The sequence below is a fragment of the Bombyx mandarina genome, chromosome 22 (genome assembly GCF_030267445.1).
Source record: "Bombyx mandarina strain Sakado chromosome 22, ASM3026744v2".
NCBI lineage: Eukaryota > Metazoa > Arthropoda > Insecta > Lepidoptera > Bombycidae > Bombyx > Bombyx mandarina.
The window spans coordinates 8,684,111-8,698,948 of record NC_143228.1 but is presented as its reverse complement, the minus strand read 5'-3'; the positions used below and the strand labels follow the sequence as shown (position 1 = coordinate 8,698,948).

General features: G+C 38.6%; 2 protein-coding genes across 3 annotated transcripts; one reads left to right on the top strand and one right to left on the bottom strand.

The window, feature by feature from the left end:
• Positions 1-198: 198 nt before the first annotated feature.
• On the top strand, positions 199-1,590 carry LOC114244230 (transmembrane protein 242). The gene is made up of 4 exons (XM_028175983.2): positions 199-391; positions 475-576; positions 817-953; positions 1,024-1,590. Exons 1-4 carry the CDS (start codon positions 361-363, stop codon positions 1,171-1,173), a joined length of 420 nt encoding a protein of 139 aa, XP_028031784.2. The 5' UTR covers positions 199-360; the 3' UTR covers positions 1,174-1,590.
• Zfrp8 (Zinc finger protein RP-8) lies at positions 1,171-12,947 on the bottom strand. Of its 2 annotated transcripts, XM_089737102.1 has the most exons (7): positions 12,745-12,947; positions 12,468-12,658; positions 12,218-12,394; positions 9,973-10,128; positions 3,555-3,653; positions 2,343-2,639; positions 1,171-1,373 (listed from the first exon to the last, which is right to left on the bottom strand). In XM_089737102.1, exons 2-7 carry the CDS (start codon positions 12,645-12,647, stop codon positions 1,221-1,223), a joined length of 1,062 nt encoding a protein of 353 aa, XP_089593228.1. In that variant the 5' UTR covers positions 12,648-12,658; positions 12,745-12,947; the 3' UTR covers positions 1,171-1,220. The 2 variants fall into 2 exon arrangements, with proteins under 2 accessions (XP_089593228.1, XP_089593227.1); XM_089737101.1 differs by having other exon boundaries at positions 12,468-12,818.
• Between the last annotated feature and the right edge of the window lie 1,891 nt (positions 12,948-14,838).

Here is a 14,838-nt window from a genome sequence, read left to right as displayed (position 1 = left end):
TCATATTATCATTTTTCATAAAAATAAGAATATAAATTAAAATAAGGCATAAGGTCATAGTTATCAGGTCATAAAATCCCTTTTAAAAAAACATTGACATTTGACGTTTATGACATATAAACTTAAGAATTGGCTGTATGGCTTAGTTCCATTGCCTTTCTCTTCGAGAAAAGCCCTACTACTACTACTACGATTATGACAATATTGACAATAGAATGAAAATATGAATGATTGTTGAGTGAGAATCACCGAAGGTGAGAATTTGCTGCACGAATTTTTGAAAGAAGGACTCTAAATACAAATGAAAAATAGCCCAATATCATTATAAATAATCCTAGTTTTTATTTCTCAACGTATTCTATGGAGGAAGAACGACTGCAACGTATTAAAGTTAAGTAGTTAAGTAGTTAAGTATTCCCTAATCAATTTTTAATAAAAATAGGTCTTTTTTCGTGATAATAATTTAAATTTCAGCTGGTGCATTTCTGGCATCAGTCACGGGTATATCGGCGTTAATCGGATTCAGCGCAACTTTATCCACTGCAAAAAAATCTGATCCTAAGTACTTCAGTAAAGGTTAGTGTACATTTAAAATCTACATCATTATCATTTAACAAAACAGCGTATTGGCTTTACTGAGCCTAATGAGTAACTGTGATCAATCATTGTTTGTATACTGGTCTGCTCCGTGGCTACCTTGATAGAAAACAACATTATTACTAAAGTGATGATCTATGTATTATATGAAAAAAATACAAAGTATTAAACTTCATTATTTGATATGAACTATGGTTTGTGTTAATATAATGATTTTAGGCTTACATGGTGGTGCTGAGCTTGGGGACGCAGGTGCCATACTTGCATTAAGAGCCTTAGGATGGGGTACACTGTATGCTGTTGCAGGTACTGGTTTCCTTTGCTATGGCATTTGGAAACTTTCTGGTGCAAAAGATGTGAGTTCACCAATACAACTAATGTTTCATGACCAAAATGCAATTCATTTATCTTACTGTATTATTTCAGTTAAAGGATTTTAGAGTGAAAATGGGTAATTTGTTGCCTACATTACCAAAGAACAATCCACCTCAATCAAGAACAGAGTTTAGTGGTTTGAATGACTTTTTAACATATGTATCTGAAGAATATGGGAAGAAATCAGTGAAAGAAAAGTAGATGTAAAAATCATTTTTAATTCAATTACTTTAACAAGTAATAGTGTTTCAATCAGATAAATCTTGTTTTATCATATACTCCAACATGTATGCAGATCCTTTGTTACAACTAGCTTTGCAAGTATAAATAGCTAGTACTCCCCAGTCTATGCTGTTCAATTCTACACCAACATCTAAGAAATTCAGCAGTTGCGGCATTATCTAAAATTGAGAATAGGTTATATCAAAATAAATAGCACTCTTTTGAATGATATAATTAGTATTATAGAGTTATTCTCAACAAAATTCTTTAAAAATATTTAATTTCAAATTTATATTAAGAAACGAGAGAAAGAAGTTTTATATATGTGATAGCATGTCCTCAATTCCTATTTTAATTACAGAAATGTTGTTGTAAAATAAAGCGTATTGACTTAAATGGTCTTTTTACCATATTATTTTTTATATTTATGGTCTAATTCATTTAAATGTTGCCACCCACTTCAAAGACATGCAATGATTTGTGTCATGAATAAAAAAGATTGTGGCACATACCCATGTGGGGTAATACAATACAACCACTCCACCACTAAATATGCAAATTTATAAATATTGCAGGTTATTCTTTCTTCATCATTTTCAACAACAGTCTTACATAGGGCATTTATGACTTAGTGTTTTTTTAATGAACTGTTATTTGACCAACATTTAATAAGCCACAGTATTATTGATTGACCACCACTAGAAATCAGAGAGTCAAAGATGCAATGGGAATACCTAAATACAAAAACTTCAACAGGGATCAGCCCAGTTTTCAAGTGTGTGGATTCCAGCATAAATTTAACAAAAAGCAATGCATATGTATGGTATCTAAAAAAAAACTATTGCTACCCTGAGTGAATGTACCAAAAATGAATTTAAAAAAAGAAGGTCTAATGATTTATCAACTTATTGTTCTACCCATAGCTTTTAATCTATCCATGATGGTGAGATAAGCAACTGCTATGAAATATTGGGAACTAAATAGACATAAAAAACATAGTAAGAGTGTGCAACATGAAAGTATTTAAACTGTATCCACCGTAAAACGATTTTTGTATCAGAACATACATATATAATGAACTTATCATTATTTACAAATAAATGCTATTATTCAATTTAAAATATGAAATAGCTTATATATATACTTACTTGGAATTCAAATTGCCTTTCACCATTGCAATATTCACATTTGGGTATATGAACTAAGCTGTCATTATTACTAGTAATCCATAAGGGTAGACTTCCTCTGTCATACCTTAGAACTTGTTCTGGGTGTCTAGCAACCCTTTTACTAAATTTATTAAACACTTTGTCATTAGGTACTGTTCTTGTGTATTCTTCTAATTCACTTTCGCTAATATTGTTCAATGAGCCAACTTTTTTTTCTTGCATCATTTTGTTCAGTTTCTCCATCTCTTGATTTATATCAGTGTTATTTGGATCTTCCTAAAAATAAAATTAGCTTATCTTAGGTTATATTAGAGATGGGATGTGTGAATGGGTGTATTCCATGTTCCAAAGTGATTTAAAATCAATTTTTGCTTATGTTCAGAGTACCTTCTTATGGTCGGGACTTGGATTTATAACCCAACATGTTGATGGTGTATGGCGGGAACAGAATCTATTAAGCAGCCTCTACGTTGGTTTTTCAACAAGGCATCCAAATCTCCGTTTCATGAACTCTGAATAGGTGGGGGCATGTACCACACTAGCGGCGAGATCTCTCATCGCGGTGCTGGGGAGGGATCTCCTTGTGGGCTGTCGTCGCTCGCATGTTAGAGGACCTGAGCTCGTGGCAGGCCATGGCCAGGTTTTGTGACCTGGTCATAGCGTTCCGGGAGGTTGAGGAGCGCGAATGCGAGTCGGATCCCACTTCGGCTCCTCAGCGCAAAGGCAGGGTGGGCGGCGCGGGCGAGAAGACCCCGCTCAGCCCCCATAGAGCCTGTCGGGTGCCGGGTATTCGACTCTCGGTCCGGTGGCTCCTGTGCGGCGTCCACGGTGTCTCGTGTGACGACGTCCTTCGAGATAATCCCGGGGATGAAATCCCATCGTATCATCAGGACGATAACCGGCGAAGGCGGATTTTCGGCGCACACTGCGATACCGTAGGTTTCGTGTAGTTGGTGTGGTGGAGCTCGATGGGGTTTAAGGCGTAGTCTCCTGCGAGGAATTGGAGAAGATGGAGGACCTCGGCCTTCCTCTTCCTCTCTGAAAGCGCCGGAGTCCGATATAACCTGGTTCGTTACCCCCTGGACTGGGTATCCGTAAATGGAAAATTCCGAGCGTTGATAAAATTTAAAAAAAGGGGGCATGTATCATTAGCTCGCGTAAAGTAATACTAATGTCAATTACTTTGCTTACCTCATCTTCTTCATCAACAATCAGTTCCCATTCTTTAAACAGTACTGACTGTCCAGCCTTTGTAATTTTGAAGTTATTTGTACTCACAATATCACCAGACTGAAAATTTAGAGTTATGTTATTGATATAATGTACAACTTCAGTATGAGGTCATGCCACTAAAATTTCTGATTTGAAGATTTATTATACACACAATATAAGAATTTGAGATATAAAAAAAACACTTGTAAAGTTTATTTACTGATACTAATAATTATTTATGATACATAATTAAAATCATTTTACTATTTAATTTACAGTCAGATTCTTTTCAAAGATTTTTAAAATATCTCGTTTCTTATAGTTTAATTTTATTCGTTTTTTTTAGCCATAAAACTTGTAACTCGAATATCTTATTGATATCGTACAATGGAAGTCAGTTTTAGGAAAGCAGAAAACATGAATCTATCAAACATAAATAGGCTAGTAATGGTAGGTACACACCACATGGGACACATCAACACCACCTACCGCCTGCAGGATATTCACAAAAAAAGGAAGGCAGTTTCTCACAATAATTTTTAATTTTAATAAAATACTTTTCGTATTTGTCCTGGGTGTTTCGTATTTTTTGAAATATTATTATTAACTAAGCTATAATTGTACACGACCCGGTCTGTATGGCTGTTTCCGAGTCGTGTGATAATATTTTCTGCTGTCTGTTTGTGCGCTGGTAGAAGACGGCTGTTTCTTTCGATGGGTATCGGCTTCTGTAGCGAGGTTTCACAGGTAACTGTCTGGTTCACTGGTAGCTGATTCACTGGTGGTTTTCTGATAACTGTACTATTGGAGAACTGCTGGTAACTGTTTCTGTCTTGCTGATGTTTCTTTGTCGGAGAGCTTCTGAGAACTTTTTCTGTCTTGATGATCTGCTGAGAACTGTTTCTATCTTGCTGATGGTTCTTTGTCGAAGATTCACTGAGAACTGTTTCTGTCTTGATGATCTGCTGAGAACTGTCTGTTTCTATGATGTTTCTATGTCGAAGATCCACTGAGAACTGTTTCTGTCTTGATGATCTGCTGAGAACTGTTTCTATCTTGCTGATGGTTCTTTGTCGAAGATTCACTGGGAACTGTTTTTGCCTATAAATGGCCATCCTTTTATATTTATTTCAGTACCCCATCTCGCGACGCGCTATCGACGCGCCACTTTTGGAGGGTCCCTTGATCTGTATGTTACCGTAGTGAAAGCGCTCCACGAATTGTTCCTATTGGTCTATTCACATTCTCTGATCTGATACACTAACATATTGCATATTAAATAATTTAAGATTATACATTTTTGTTACATAATTACTTATTAACTATATTATTTCTATTTGTTTGATAAAATCCTATTTCGTCCTGCACATTACTCCCGCCGTGCGAGTCCGTCGCATTATTCTCGGTGCAGGATGGTCTTCTTCGATGGGCAGGCAGGATCAGTAGTTTTTTTACTGGTCTCCGTAGAACTTGGTTTTGATGTCTACGGTGCGCCCCTCGTTGTCGGGACCTGGATATGTTGCTATCACTTCTCCCTCGCATGCCTGTGTTTCGTGGCAGGCATTTCCACTTTTCATGGCGACGCCTCGGCCATGAAGCTCCCGCCGGTGCTGCAGCTGCTATATTTACTTTATCCATTGGTTTTGTTGTTTCTGACGCCGATTCCGTCGGCCAGGAGTCCTCTCGTTGGCGTAGGAATTCTGTCCCTCTGAACCATCTATGTTCATTTTGGTACGACATTGGGACGTCTCGGGTCACGTCGTCGGCTACGTTGTGCTTCGTGGGTAACCATCGCCTCCCGTTTATTGTTGAACTGTGTTCTATAGCTGTGAGGCGTTGGGCGACGTATGGTTTGTACGAGCGTGATCCCGTTCTTGTCCATCTTAACACTATCTCACTGTCGGTCCAGAAGGTCTTCGAGGTCGGCTTTCTTTCGTGTTTTCGACGAAAGTCTGTTGTTATGTGCACTGCATCTTTTAAAGTTTTGAAGTTATCCAAGTAGTCATCTACGTAGTGTCTGTTCTGTATTGCGACTGCCACCTCCGGGTGCGTGGCTTCTTGTTTCTGGGCGGTCAAGTTCTTTACATATATTGCTGTGGAAGGAGAACTTGACGCCCCGAAGATCAACGAGGTCATTCTGTTTTCTTCTGGGGGCTTGTCATCACGCTGATCTTTGCGCCAGAGATAACGGAGCGCGTCTCTGTCTTCATGTCTCAATTTCACTTGCATGAACATCTCCTTGATGTCTGCTGTTACTGCTATATTATGCTGTCTGAATCGCATTATCACTCCTGGTAGTGATTGGAGTAGGTCCGGTCCCTTAAGCAGCATATCATTTAAAGCTACCCCTTTTGTTCTGGCGGCGGCGTCGTGGACGACTCGGAGTTTTTCCGGCTTTAGGGGGTTCACGACGGCGAAGTGAGGTAGATACCACGTTCTGTTCTCTGTTTTTGTTTTCGGAGCGAGCTCGGCGTAGCGTTTCGCGACGAGTGCTTCCATCTGTTCTGTGTATTTCTGTTTCAGTTCCGGATTACGATCGAGTTTGTTTTCTATATTTATCAGTCGCTTTAACGAGTTATTGTAGTTGTCTGGTAGACTGACATTATCTGTTTTCCAGAGCAGAGCAGTTTCGTATCTTCCATCTGTTGTGTGGACTGTATTGCTGTTGAGGATGCGAAGCGCCTGTTCCTCTGGGTCTGTTTTTGGTTTTCTTGGTGTGATGCATAGCGCATCCATAGCGAAATACTGTTTTACCAGATTTTCTATTTTATCATCTTCCTGGGTTTCGCTAGCATGATTTATGTAGTTTATGTGGTGGCCTAGGGTACGAGTGCGACCTCCATGCAGTACCCAGCCTAGAGGTGTCAGTGACGCTATTGGCTGATTCCTGTTGCCTCGTCTAACTTTTGAAGTTAGTAACATGTGCCAGTTGTCTTGGCCAATCAGGATTCCAGGTTTCGCGTTCTCGTACGTGATGATGTCACTGATGTCTCGTAAGTGCGAATACTCATCTATCTGTTCCTTTGGTATTTTTTGTGCTGTTACTTGTAGGTCGTTAACTGTTCTCGCTTGTATTATTTCTTTTCGACTGTTGAGGCCTCTGAGCGTGAGGTTGACTCTTCTTGACCTTGTTTCCGTTGATTTTATGTTGTTAATCGCCTGTATGTGTAACGGATCGATTGGTCCTGTTATTCCAGTCTTCTTGCAAATGATTTCGTCTATGAGTGTCACCGTCGATCCATCGTCGAGCAGCGCGTATGTATCAACCGTGCCTATCGGTCCTTGTACTTGGACTGGGATTATTTTCAAATAGGACTGTTTCTGTTTTCCGGTCCAAGCGGAATTAATGTTCTCTGTTGTTTCGTTGTCACTGTTGTCTGTTTTTTCAATTTTTCTGTCGAAGTGTAGCATCTTGTTGTGAGTATATTTGCAATCATTAATGTCACACGTGTTCGGTTTACAGTTGTGGGTTTTATTTCTATACTGTAGACATCGGAAACACAGGTGTTTATTCTTAGCGATGTCCCATCTTGTGTTTGAGTCTGCCTTCTTGAATATGTAGCAGTCTGTTGTGGTGTGTTCGGTGTTGCTACATAACGGACATTTAGCTCGTGATGGCTTCTCACTGACTATGTGCACGTTTTGTGTGCGTCTGTTATGTTGTGCGGGCTGCGAGTAGTGCCCTGCCTGTTCAGGCTGTGCATAAGGGCTGCACAGTTCGGCTTCTCTTTTCATGAATTTTTCAAATTTAATCAGATCCGGATCCTCCTTCGGTTGTACCGCGGTGAAGTCGTAGTATCGGTAACGCAGTGTTGGTGTGAGTTTTTCTAACATTGTTTTGGTAGTTTCCGGATTATATAAGTAATGTGTGCAATTTAATGCACGAAGCGTAGCTACGGCGTTGGTCACCTTACTGGAGAATATACAAATGTCTCTTGGTGTTTCTGTTAGTCTTGGCAGAGCTCGTAGCGTGTCTAACTCCGTTATGGCTATCGTTTCCGGTCTTCCGAATCGCGCTTCTAGACTTCTTATGACGTCGGACGGATCAGCGTTTGTTATAAGTAATCCGTCAACGGCTTCCTTTGCCCTTCCTTTCAGGTTCCTTCTGAGTCTGTTTATATTTTCTGTTTTTGTAAAGGAGTTCATTGTTTCGTGATAGGCTGCGCGAAAGGATAGCCAGTCTTGGTGATTGCCGTTGAAGAATGGCAACTCTGTGTATCTTGGTTCGCGGGCGGCTTTGACGGCGAGTGTTATTGCTGCGGTTAGATCTGAGAAGTCTTGTTTGTCGCAGGTTCCCGCCGGTTTTTCATTATGCTGGTCGTCATTTTCTGTTTTTGTGGGTTGGGTTTCCAGCCACGTGCCCACTCTTTCATCGAGTTCTGACTTACTGTATTCTGATTCGCTGTTTTCGTCATCAGATCCAGCTTCGAGCGTGGCCAGTCGGGCGGCTGCCAATTCCACTTGTAGGCGGGCGAGCTCTTCTCTAGCTTTGGCTATCTTCTGTTCTTTTCTGTTTCGCGACCGGTCAGTTTTGACTGTACCGGCGCGCTGTTTTGTTGGCACGTCATTCTGTTTGACTATATACTGTTTGACGGCCTCTGTTTTTGAGTTCCCAGGTTTCTCTGCGAGTTTCGTCGTGGCTTCCGTGTTGGCTGTTGCGCACGATGATTCTGTTGTGGGGGCTACCAGACTCATGACGGTATTCGCGGTTGTTTCTGTCCACATGCTCTGTGTTGTAGCTATGGTTTCTGAGGGCGGCGACTGTTCAGTTTCGATCCGTCCACTTCCTGTTGACCGCGTTATCGGCATTGTTCCAGTTTCCTTTTCAAAACGTATCCTCTACCCGACTCGAGAGAATAATGAAATGTGTCCTCTATCCGGCTCGAATGGACCATGAAATGTACACGACCCGGTCTGTATGGCTGTTTCCGAGTCGTGTAATAATGGTTTTTGCTGTCTGTTTGTGCGCTGGTAGAAGACGGCTGTTTCTTTCGATGGGTATCGGCTTCTGTAGCGAGGTTTCACAGGTAACTGTCTGGTTCACTGGTAGCTGATTCACTGGTGGTTTTCTGATAACTGTACTATTGGAGAACTGCTGGTAACTGTTTCTGTCTTGCTGATGTTTCTTTGTCGGAGAGCTTCTGAGAACTTTTTCTGTCTTGATGATCTGCTGAGAACTGTTTCTATCTTGCTGATGGTTCTTTGTCGAAGATTCACTGAGAACTGTTTCTGTCTTGATGATCTGCTGAGAACTGTCTGTTTCTATGATGTTTCTATGTCGAAGATCCACTGAGAACTGTTTCTGTCTTGATGATCTGCTGAGAACTGTTTCTATCTTGCTGATGGTTCTTTGTCGAAGATTCACTGGGAACTGTTTTTGCCTATAAATGGCCATCCTTTTATATTTATTTCAGTACCCCATCTCGCGACGCGCTATCGACGCGCCACTTTTGGAGGGTCCCTTGATCTGTATGTTACCGTAGTGAAAGCGCTCCACGAATTGTTCCTATTGGTCTATTCACATTCTCTGATCTGATACACTAACATATTGCATATTAAATAATTTAAGATTATACATTTTTGTTACATAATTACTTATTAACTATATTATTTCTATTTGTTTGATAAAATCCTATTTCGTCCTGCACAATAATGGTGTTTTAATGGTCTTTTTTTTATATTTCTATCTGGAAGTCGACACTTTTACCTAATTTTTTTGGGTGTTTACATTCTACAACTGCACAAATACGTGCGTGGAAGCCTTGGTGTACGGGACATCATCGAGACAAGGTGCAGGAAAGTAGGCTGTGATGGTATGGTCACGTAAAAAGGAAGCCACCTGACTACCTTTGAAATTAGGCACTACTACTCGACCTCCCCGGTCGGAGACCTTGAGGTAGACCCAAAACAAGGTGGAAGGATGTAGTGCTGAAGGACAAAAGGGAATACAATGTTGCTGATGAGGATGTCGAAGACAGAGCGAAGTGGAGGAGTAAAGTAAGGAAAGCTGACCCTACTACCATGGTAAATAGCTGGGAAGAGAGAGAGAGAGAGATTCAATTATTTCCTGAACTTTATTTAAGACCAATAAAAAAATGGAAAAGAACAATTTATGAATGCGTGTAAAGGTGATTAATTTTCTACATAAGTAAACAGATGCCATTCCAGCAGTTAAAGCAAGGCAATGATGAATCTGAAAAATAAATACCCTTTCAAGGCCCAATCACCTAATATGTAATGAAATAGTGCTTTATAATTATTAATAGATACATTAAAAATGTATTTACATTAAGCATAACAAACCAAGAAAAACAAATAATCCAATTATTAAATATTGTAATAATAATCAGATTATTGTACTCACTTACTTATTGTAATCAAAACTGGTTAAATTTACCTGCAGTTGTGGACATTGTTCTTTATGACCCTTTTGCCAGTCAATAATTTGATGTTTCCTACTACAGTAGTACAGTTTCTTACATCTTGAACAATGAGCAGGTCCTCTAGCACCACATACATCACACAATTTTGTCCAGTTGTCCATTGGGAATTCCTATTATGTGGGAAGGTTCCTATTAAAATTTTACATAGTGATACTTATTGTTTAAAAAAATATTTAATTTTTAGTAGCATATTCTGAATGAGTGACTGTTTATGATGGTGCAGATATAGGTATACATATATGCCTTTTTTCCTACCTATTCTAGTGACCTCGAGGGCCATACTAGATTCACCAACGTGTATGTGAGCTTACAGGGCTCTAACCTGGGGATGTGGCTAACACTAGCTCTATCAAGAACAGTGTCTCGCAGAACCTACCATTGGATCGGAAACGCGACCCACTGAGAAGATCCGGTGAGAAACTCAGTGGGCTATGTCTATGGGTTATTTTTTTTTTATTGTTTAGATGGGTGGACGAGCTCACGGTCCTCCTGCTGTTAAGTGGTAACGGGAGTCCCTAGATATATACAACGTAAATGCCGCCACCCACCTCGATACGTGAGTTGTAAGGTCTGTTTTAACAGTACAGCGGCTGCCCTACCATTGAAACCGAAACGCATTTCTGCTTCACGGCAGAAATAGGTGGGCTGGTGGTAGCTACCCGTGCAGACTTCTAAGACGTGCTACCACCAGTAATTACGCACTTTATAATTTTACGACCTTGATTTTCATTACACGATGTTATTGCTTCACCTTGGAAGTCAAAGAAGAAGTGGAAGTGGAAGAAGTATGGACGTATTTCATAATAAAAATTGGTACCCGCCTGCGGGATTCGAACACCGATACATTGCTCGACACGAATGCACCGGCCGTCTTACCCTTCGTCGCAAGCCATGGGTTCGACGAGAACTGTGACCAGTGCTTGAGGTACCTAAAAGCACTGATAGTGGATCGGGAGGATCCGAAATTACGTGTTTAGGACTATGTCGAGTGTTTACTATTCGCTCCGCAGGTATACGCTTGATCGATATACGCTTAGCAGCTTAAGACATCAATTCTAGTAATCAATCAGATATTTTTAAAAATGGTTAGTTTAGAGATGTTTTCAAAAAAAAACAATTGGTATTTAGAAAGTAAGATAGTATTTATTTTGCCTCATAAAAAATTGCTGCATATACAAAAGATACCATTGTAGTTTGAACTGAAAAATATCTACAAACCTAAGTGAATAGTTATAGCGTAATCCCGTGTTTCCTCTATCTAACTACAATATAAATATAATATTAAATCTAATTATTATTATTTCAAATATAATTTCATTGGATATTTTTGGTAAGCTTCAGTCTCTAGTTAATTAATAAAACAAAACATAAGGATGTGACAGATGTTGAAACAGATGGATATAAAATCATATGGCAATATTAAAATCAGGGAGGTGATGATTGGATCAAATGTCACCACTCCATTTAAAAGATAAGTGTTTTTGAGCAAAAAGAGAATCTGATTTGGGAGACGTTTGAAGGAGTTAACAGCCTTCTCAGTGTACATTGGTTACCAGAGAACCCTTAGAGGTTACAACATGAATAGTTTTGGAGATTTATTTTGACTGAACAACATATGGTACAATAACCAGCATACTGAAGAAGCTCTCTGCCTAGATTATATAACGCTATGAATTTTAATATGAACCCTAATTGAAGATACTAAATTGTAGGAGCATTCAGAGGCTAACTAAGTAAGCTTCATTTCACTGTGTAACTGCTATCACTTAGGCAGCAAAAGATAGTATTCAAAGAGCATATTATCTCAAGAGGGTCAAGAATGTCTAAGGAAATTTGTGTAGTTCAAGCTGGATTTAAGCCTGTACAAAAATTTTGAAAAGTTTACAGTAGTCACAACTGATACTTCTGGGCCCCAGTGATGGATTCAAACTGTTGGGTTAATAGTTCCACCAGCTTCTGAAGTCAATAAGTACAGCACCTTCTAGGCCACTGACTAGAGCAATTTGAATGCCACAATTAATTCTACACTATTTGGGGGATGTCAACAAGAAGATTGACACCTGCTGGTAAGATTTAAAGCGAATTATTCCATGACTCGGATAGATTTTTCAAGCTTCTTATTACTAAGAATTATTAAGATTATTTTGAGTTGTTTGATTACTCAAACAACTCAAAATAAAAACTGTTAATAAATCAAACCTCATCTTTTTCTTCATATGGTTGATAGGAATAGAAATCATTCGTTCTAGGAAGCTGACAGCGTAGTACAATAAAGTTATCAGTGTTGTTTTTACTGCAACAATTTCCATTTTTACAAATGAAAATAAATATAGTTCTATGAAAGCAATCTTCTACATCTTCGAACGGAGCATAAACCTGAAAGAATAGTTATAATAATGACCTTAAATATTTTCAATATGCTTTGTTATTATTGTTTAAAATGACGTACTTGACACAAGAAAACTGTAGGATCCTGGCATTTTTTACACAAAAGCTCACTAGATTTCGGTAGATCCTGCAGATTAAGCCAGGATGGTTTTCCGCCAATTTTGCTTGGAAAGAACCTTGGATGTAAAAGCCAACTAGGTTTTTCTTCTAAAACGCCAATATCCACTTTTCTGGGCTCCATTTAAACGAAACCTGTGTTATATTAAATCCAATTCAGTATTTTTATGTAGTGTTAAAAATGTTTTTCATTTTTCAAGTAAATTAAACAAATCTATTACACTCGTGTGTTACTGCTATCTAATCTATCTATATTAAGACTATTATGAGTATTTATGAGAATCGCAACACGCACATTTTAGGTTAGTTTATAGGCTTATTACACTTGGCTGAAATCAGACGACTGTTCTCAGTCGCTACTGATTTCAATCAAGTGTAATAGCATTAAGTAGGTCTACTGAATTCAGTAGCAAGGATGGTTTCTGACTGACTGAATCATTTAGAAGCCTAATTAGAAACGCATTTAGGAAGGTGTAATCGCATTTAGTTACTGAATGGTTTCATTCGTCATCCCATAGCTCTCCGTCCGTAAGAACGTTTTAGTTTGTTTTTTGCTTCCGAATAAAAAGTATTAATTTCGGTCGCCTTTATTCAATGTGCTAGACATTTATAAATAGCCCGACATGATTCAGGGATAGTTTTTGTCATCTGGGGTTGGGATATTGAAGAACTAAAATCTTGATATGAATTTCCTGTTGCAAGAAATCTTAATGCTACAACCAATCTTTCTTTTGGACTTATACTATCGTAGGGTTATATATGTAATAGATATATAATAGACTATCGTAGGATAGTATCCTGCTTTTGAATAAACGGTGTCACAAGGTTTATTAATAGGTCAAACGCGATCGAATCCATTTATAGATAATTTTTGAAGTCTGCTGGTTCTAAATCACTCATAATGTTCATATTTGCTAACATTCCGCACAGCAATAAATATTTATTCACTGATATTCTTGTTTTTATTTTTTTTTATTATGAGAAATTGAAAAAAAAACAAAAATTCTAATGTTATCTAGACAATACTGGGGCCATCCTCTTACGCACACGACACGTCTTACTTCGTCGCGTTTAAACTGACAATTGATTCAGTAACTGAATTTAGAACAGTGTAATCAGAAGCTTCTAAATTTGCTTCTGAATTCAGTCGACTAAATTCAGCCAAATGTAATAAGCCTTTTAAGTAAATCCATAGGTAGGTACATACCTACCTATTTATGCTAATCAATGTAAGTAATTCTCTGTGCATGTTGATAGTGTTGATACATTTAAATTAAGTTTTTGGCGGGAACGCGAGGAGTGAAGTTGTGTGATTTGTTTTATTTTGTCTATTTATAGTTTCTTCAGGTTTAAATGTGTAATAACGGTGGTCTATTAACTGTTTAATATCTTTGAAAGTGCACAAATGTGGGAAAATGAAACAAAGCCGCTGGACGTAACTTCTCGGGATCCTCCAAAAAGTTCACTAAAAAGGCTCAGTAAATGTCCACCATTTTACTGAGATTATATTTCATCCCCATCTCAAATTTCATCCCAGTTGATGTAGCAAATATGAACATTATGAGTTATTTAGAACCAGCAGACTTCAAAAATTATCTTTAAATGGATTCGAGCTCGTTTGACCTAATATTAAACCTTGTGACACCGTTTATTCAAAAGCAGGATACTATCCTACGATAGTCTATTATATATTATCTACTATATAACTATTACATATCTAACCCTACGATAGTATAAGTCCAAAAGAAAGATTGGTTGTAACATTAAGATTTCATGCAACAGGAAATTCGTATCAAGATTTAAAATTTAGATCCTCAATACCCCAACCCCTGATGACAAAAACTATCCCTGAAACATTTCGGGCTATTTATAAATGTCTGTGTTGGACGGTTAAATTTTGAGGGGATTGGGTTCTGTAATTCTGTAGGTGATGAGGAGCTATTTAAAAACACACTGCTTCATTATAATTATATTACAGATAGTTTTTTTATTTATTTTTTATTGCTTAGATGAGTGGACGAGCTCACAGCCCACCTGGTGTTAAGTGGTTACTGGAGCCCATAGACATCCACAACGTAAATGCGCCACCCACCTTGAGATACAAGTTCTAAGGTCTCAAGTATAGTTACAACGGCTGCCCCACCCTTCAAACCGAAACGCATTACTGCTTCACGGCAGAAATAGGCAGGGTGGTGGTACCCACCCGCGCGGACTCACAAGAGGTCCTACCACCAGTAATTACGCAAATTATAATTTTGCGGGTTTCATTTTTATTACACGATGTTATTCCTTCACCGTGGAAGTCAATCGTGAAC

Excerpts from the sequence above, each read along its gene's own strand:
- LOC114244230 (XM_028175983.2), top strand. The coding sequence starts at position 361 with ATGGAGGAAGAACGACTGCAACGTATTAAAG. Across the intron at positions 392-474 it reads ACGACTGCAACGTATTAAAG|CTGGTGCATTTCTGGCATCA; the intron begins TTAAGTAGTTAA and ends TTTAAATTTCAG. Across the intron at positions 954-1,023 it reads AACTTTCTGGTGCAAAAGAT|TTAAAGGATTTTAGAGTGAA; the intron begins GTGAGTTCACCA and ends GTATTATTTCAG.
- Zfrp8 (XM_089737102.1), bottom strand. The coding sequence starts at position 12,647 with ATGGAGCCCAGAAAAGTGGATATTGGCGTTTTAGAAGAAAAACCTAGT. Across the intron at positions 12,395-12,467 it reads CTACAGTTTTCTTGTGTCAA|GTTTATGCTCCGTTCGAAGA; the intron begins GTACGTCATTTT and ends CTATTCTTTCAG. Across the intron at positions 2,640-3,554 it reads TTGTTGATGAAGAAGATGAG|GAAGATCCAAATAACACTGA; the intron begins GTAAGCAAAGTA and ends TTTTATTTTTAG.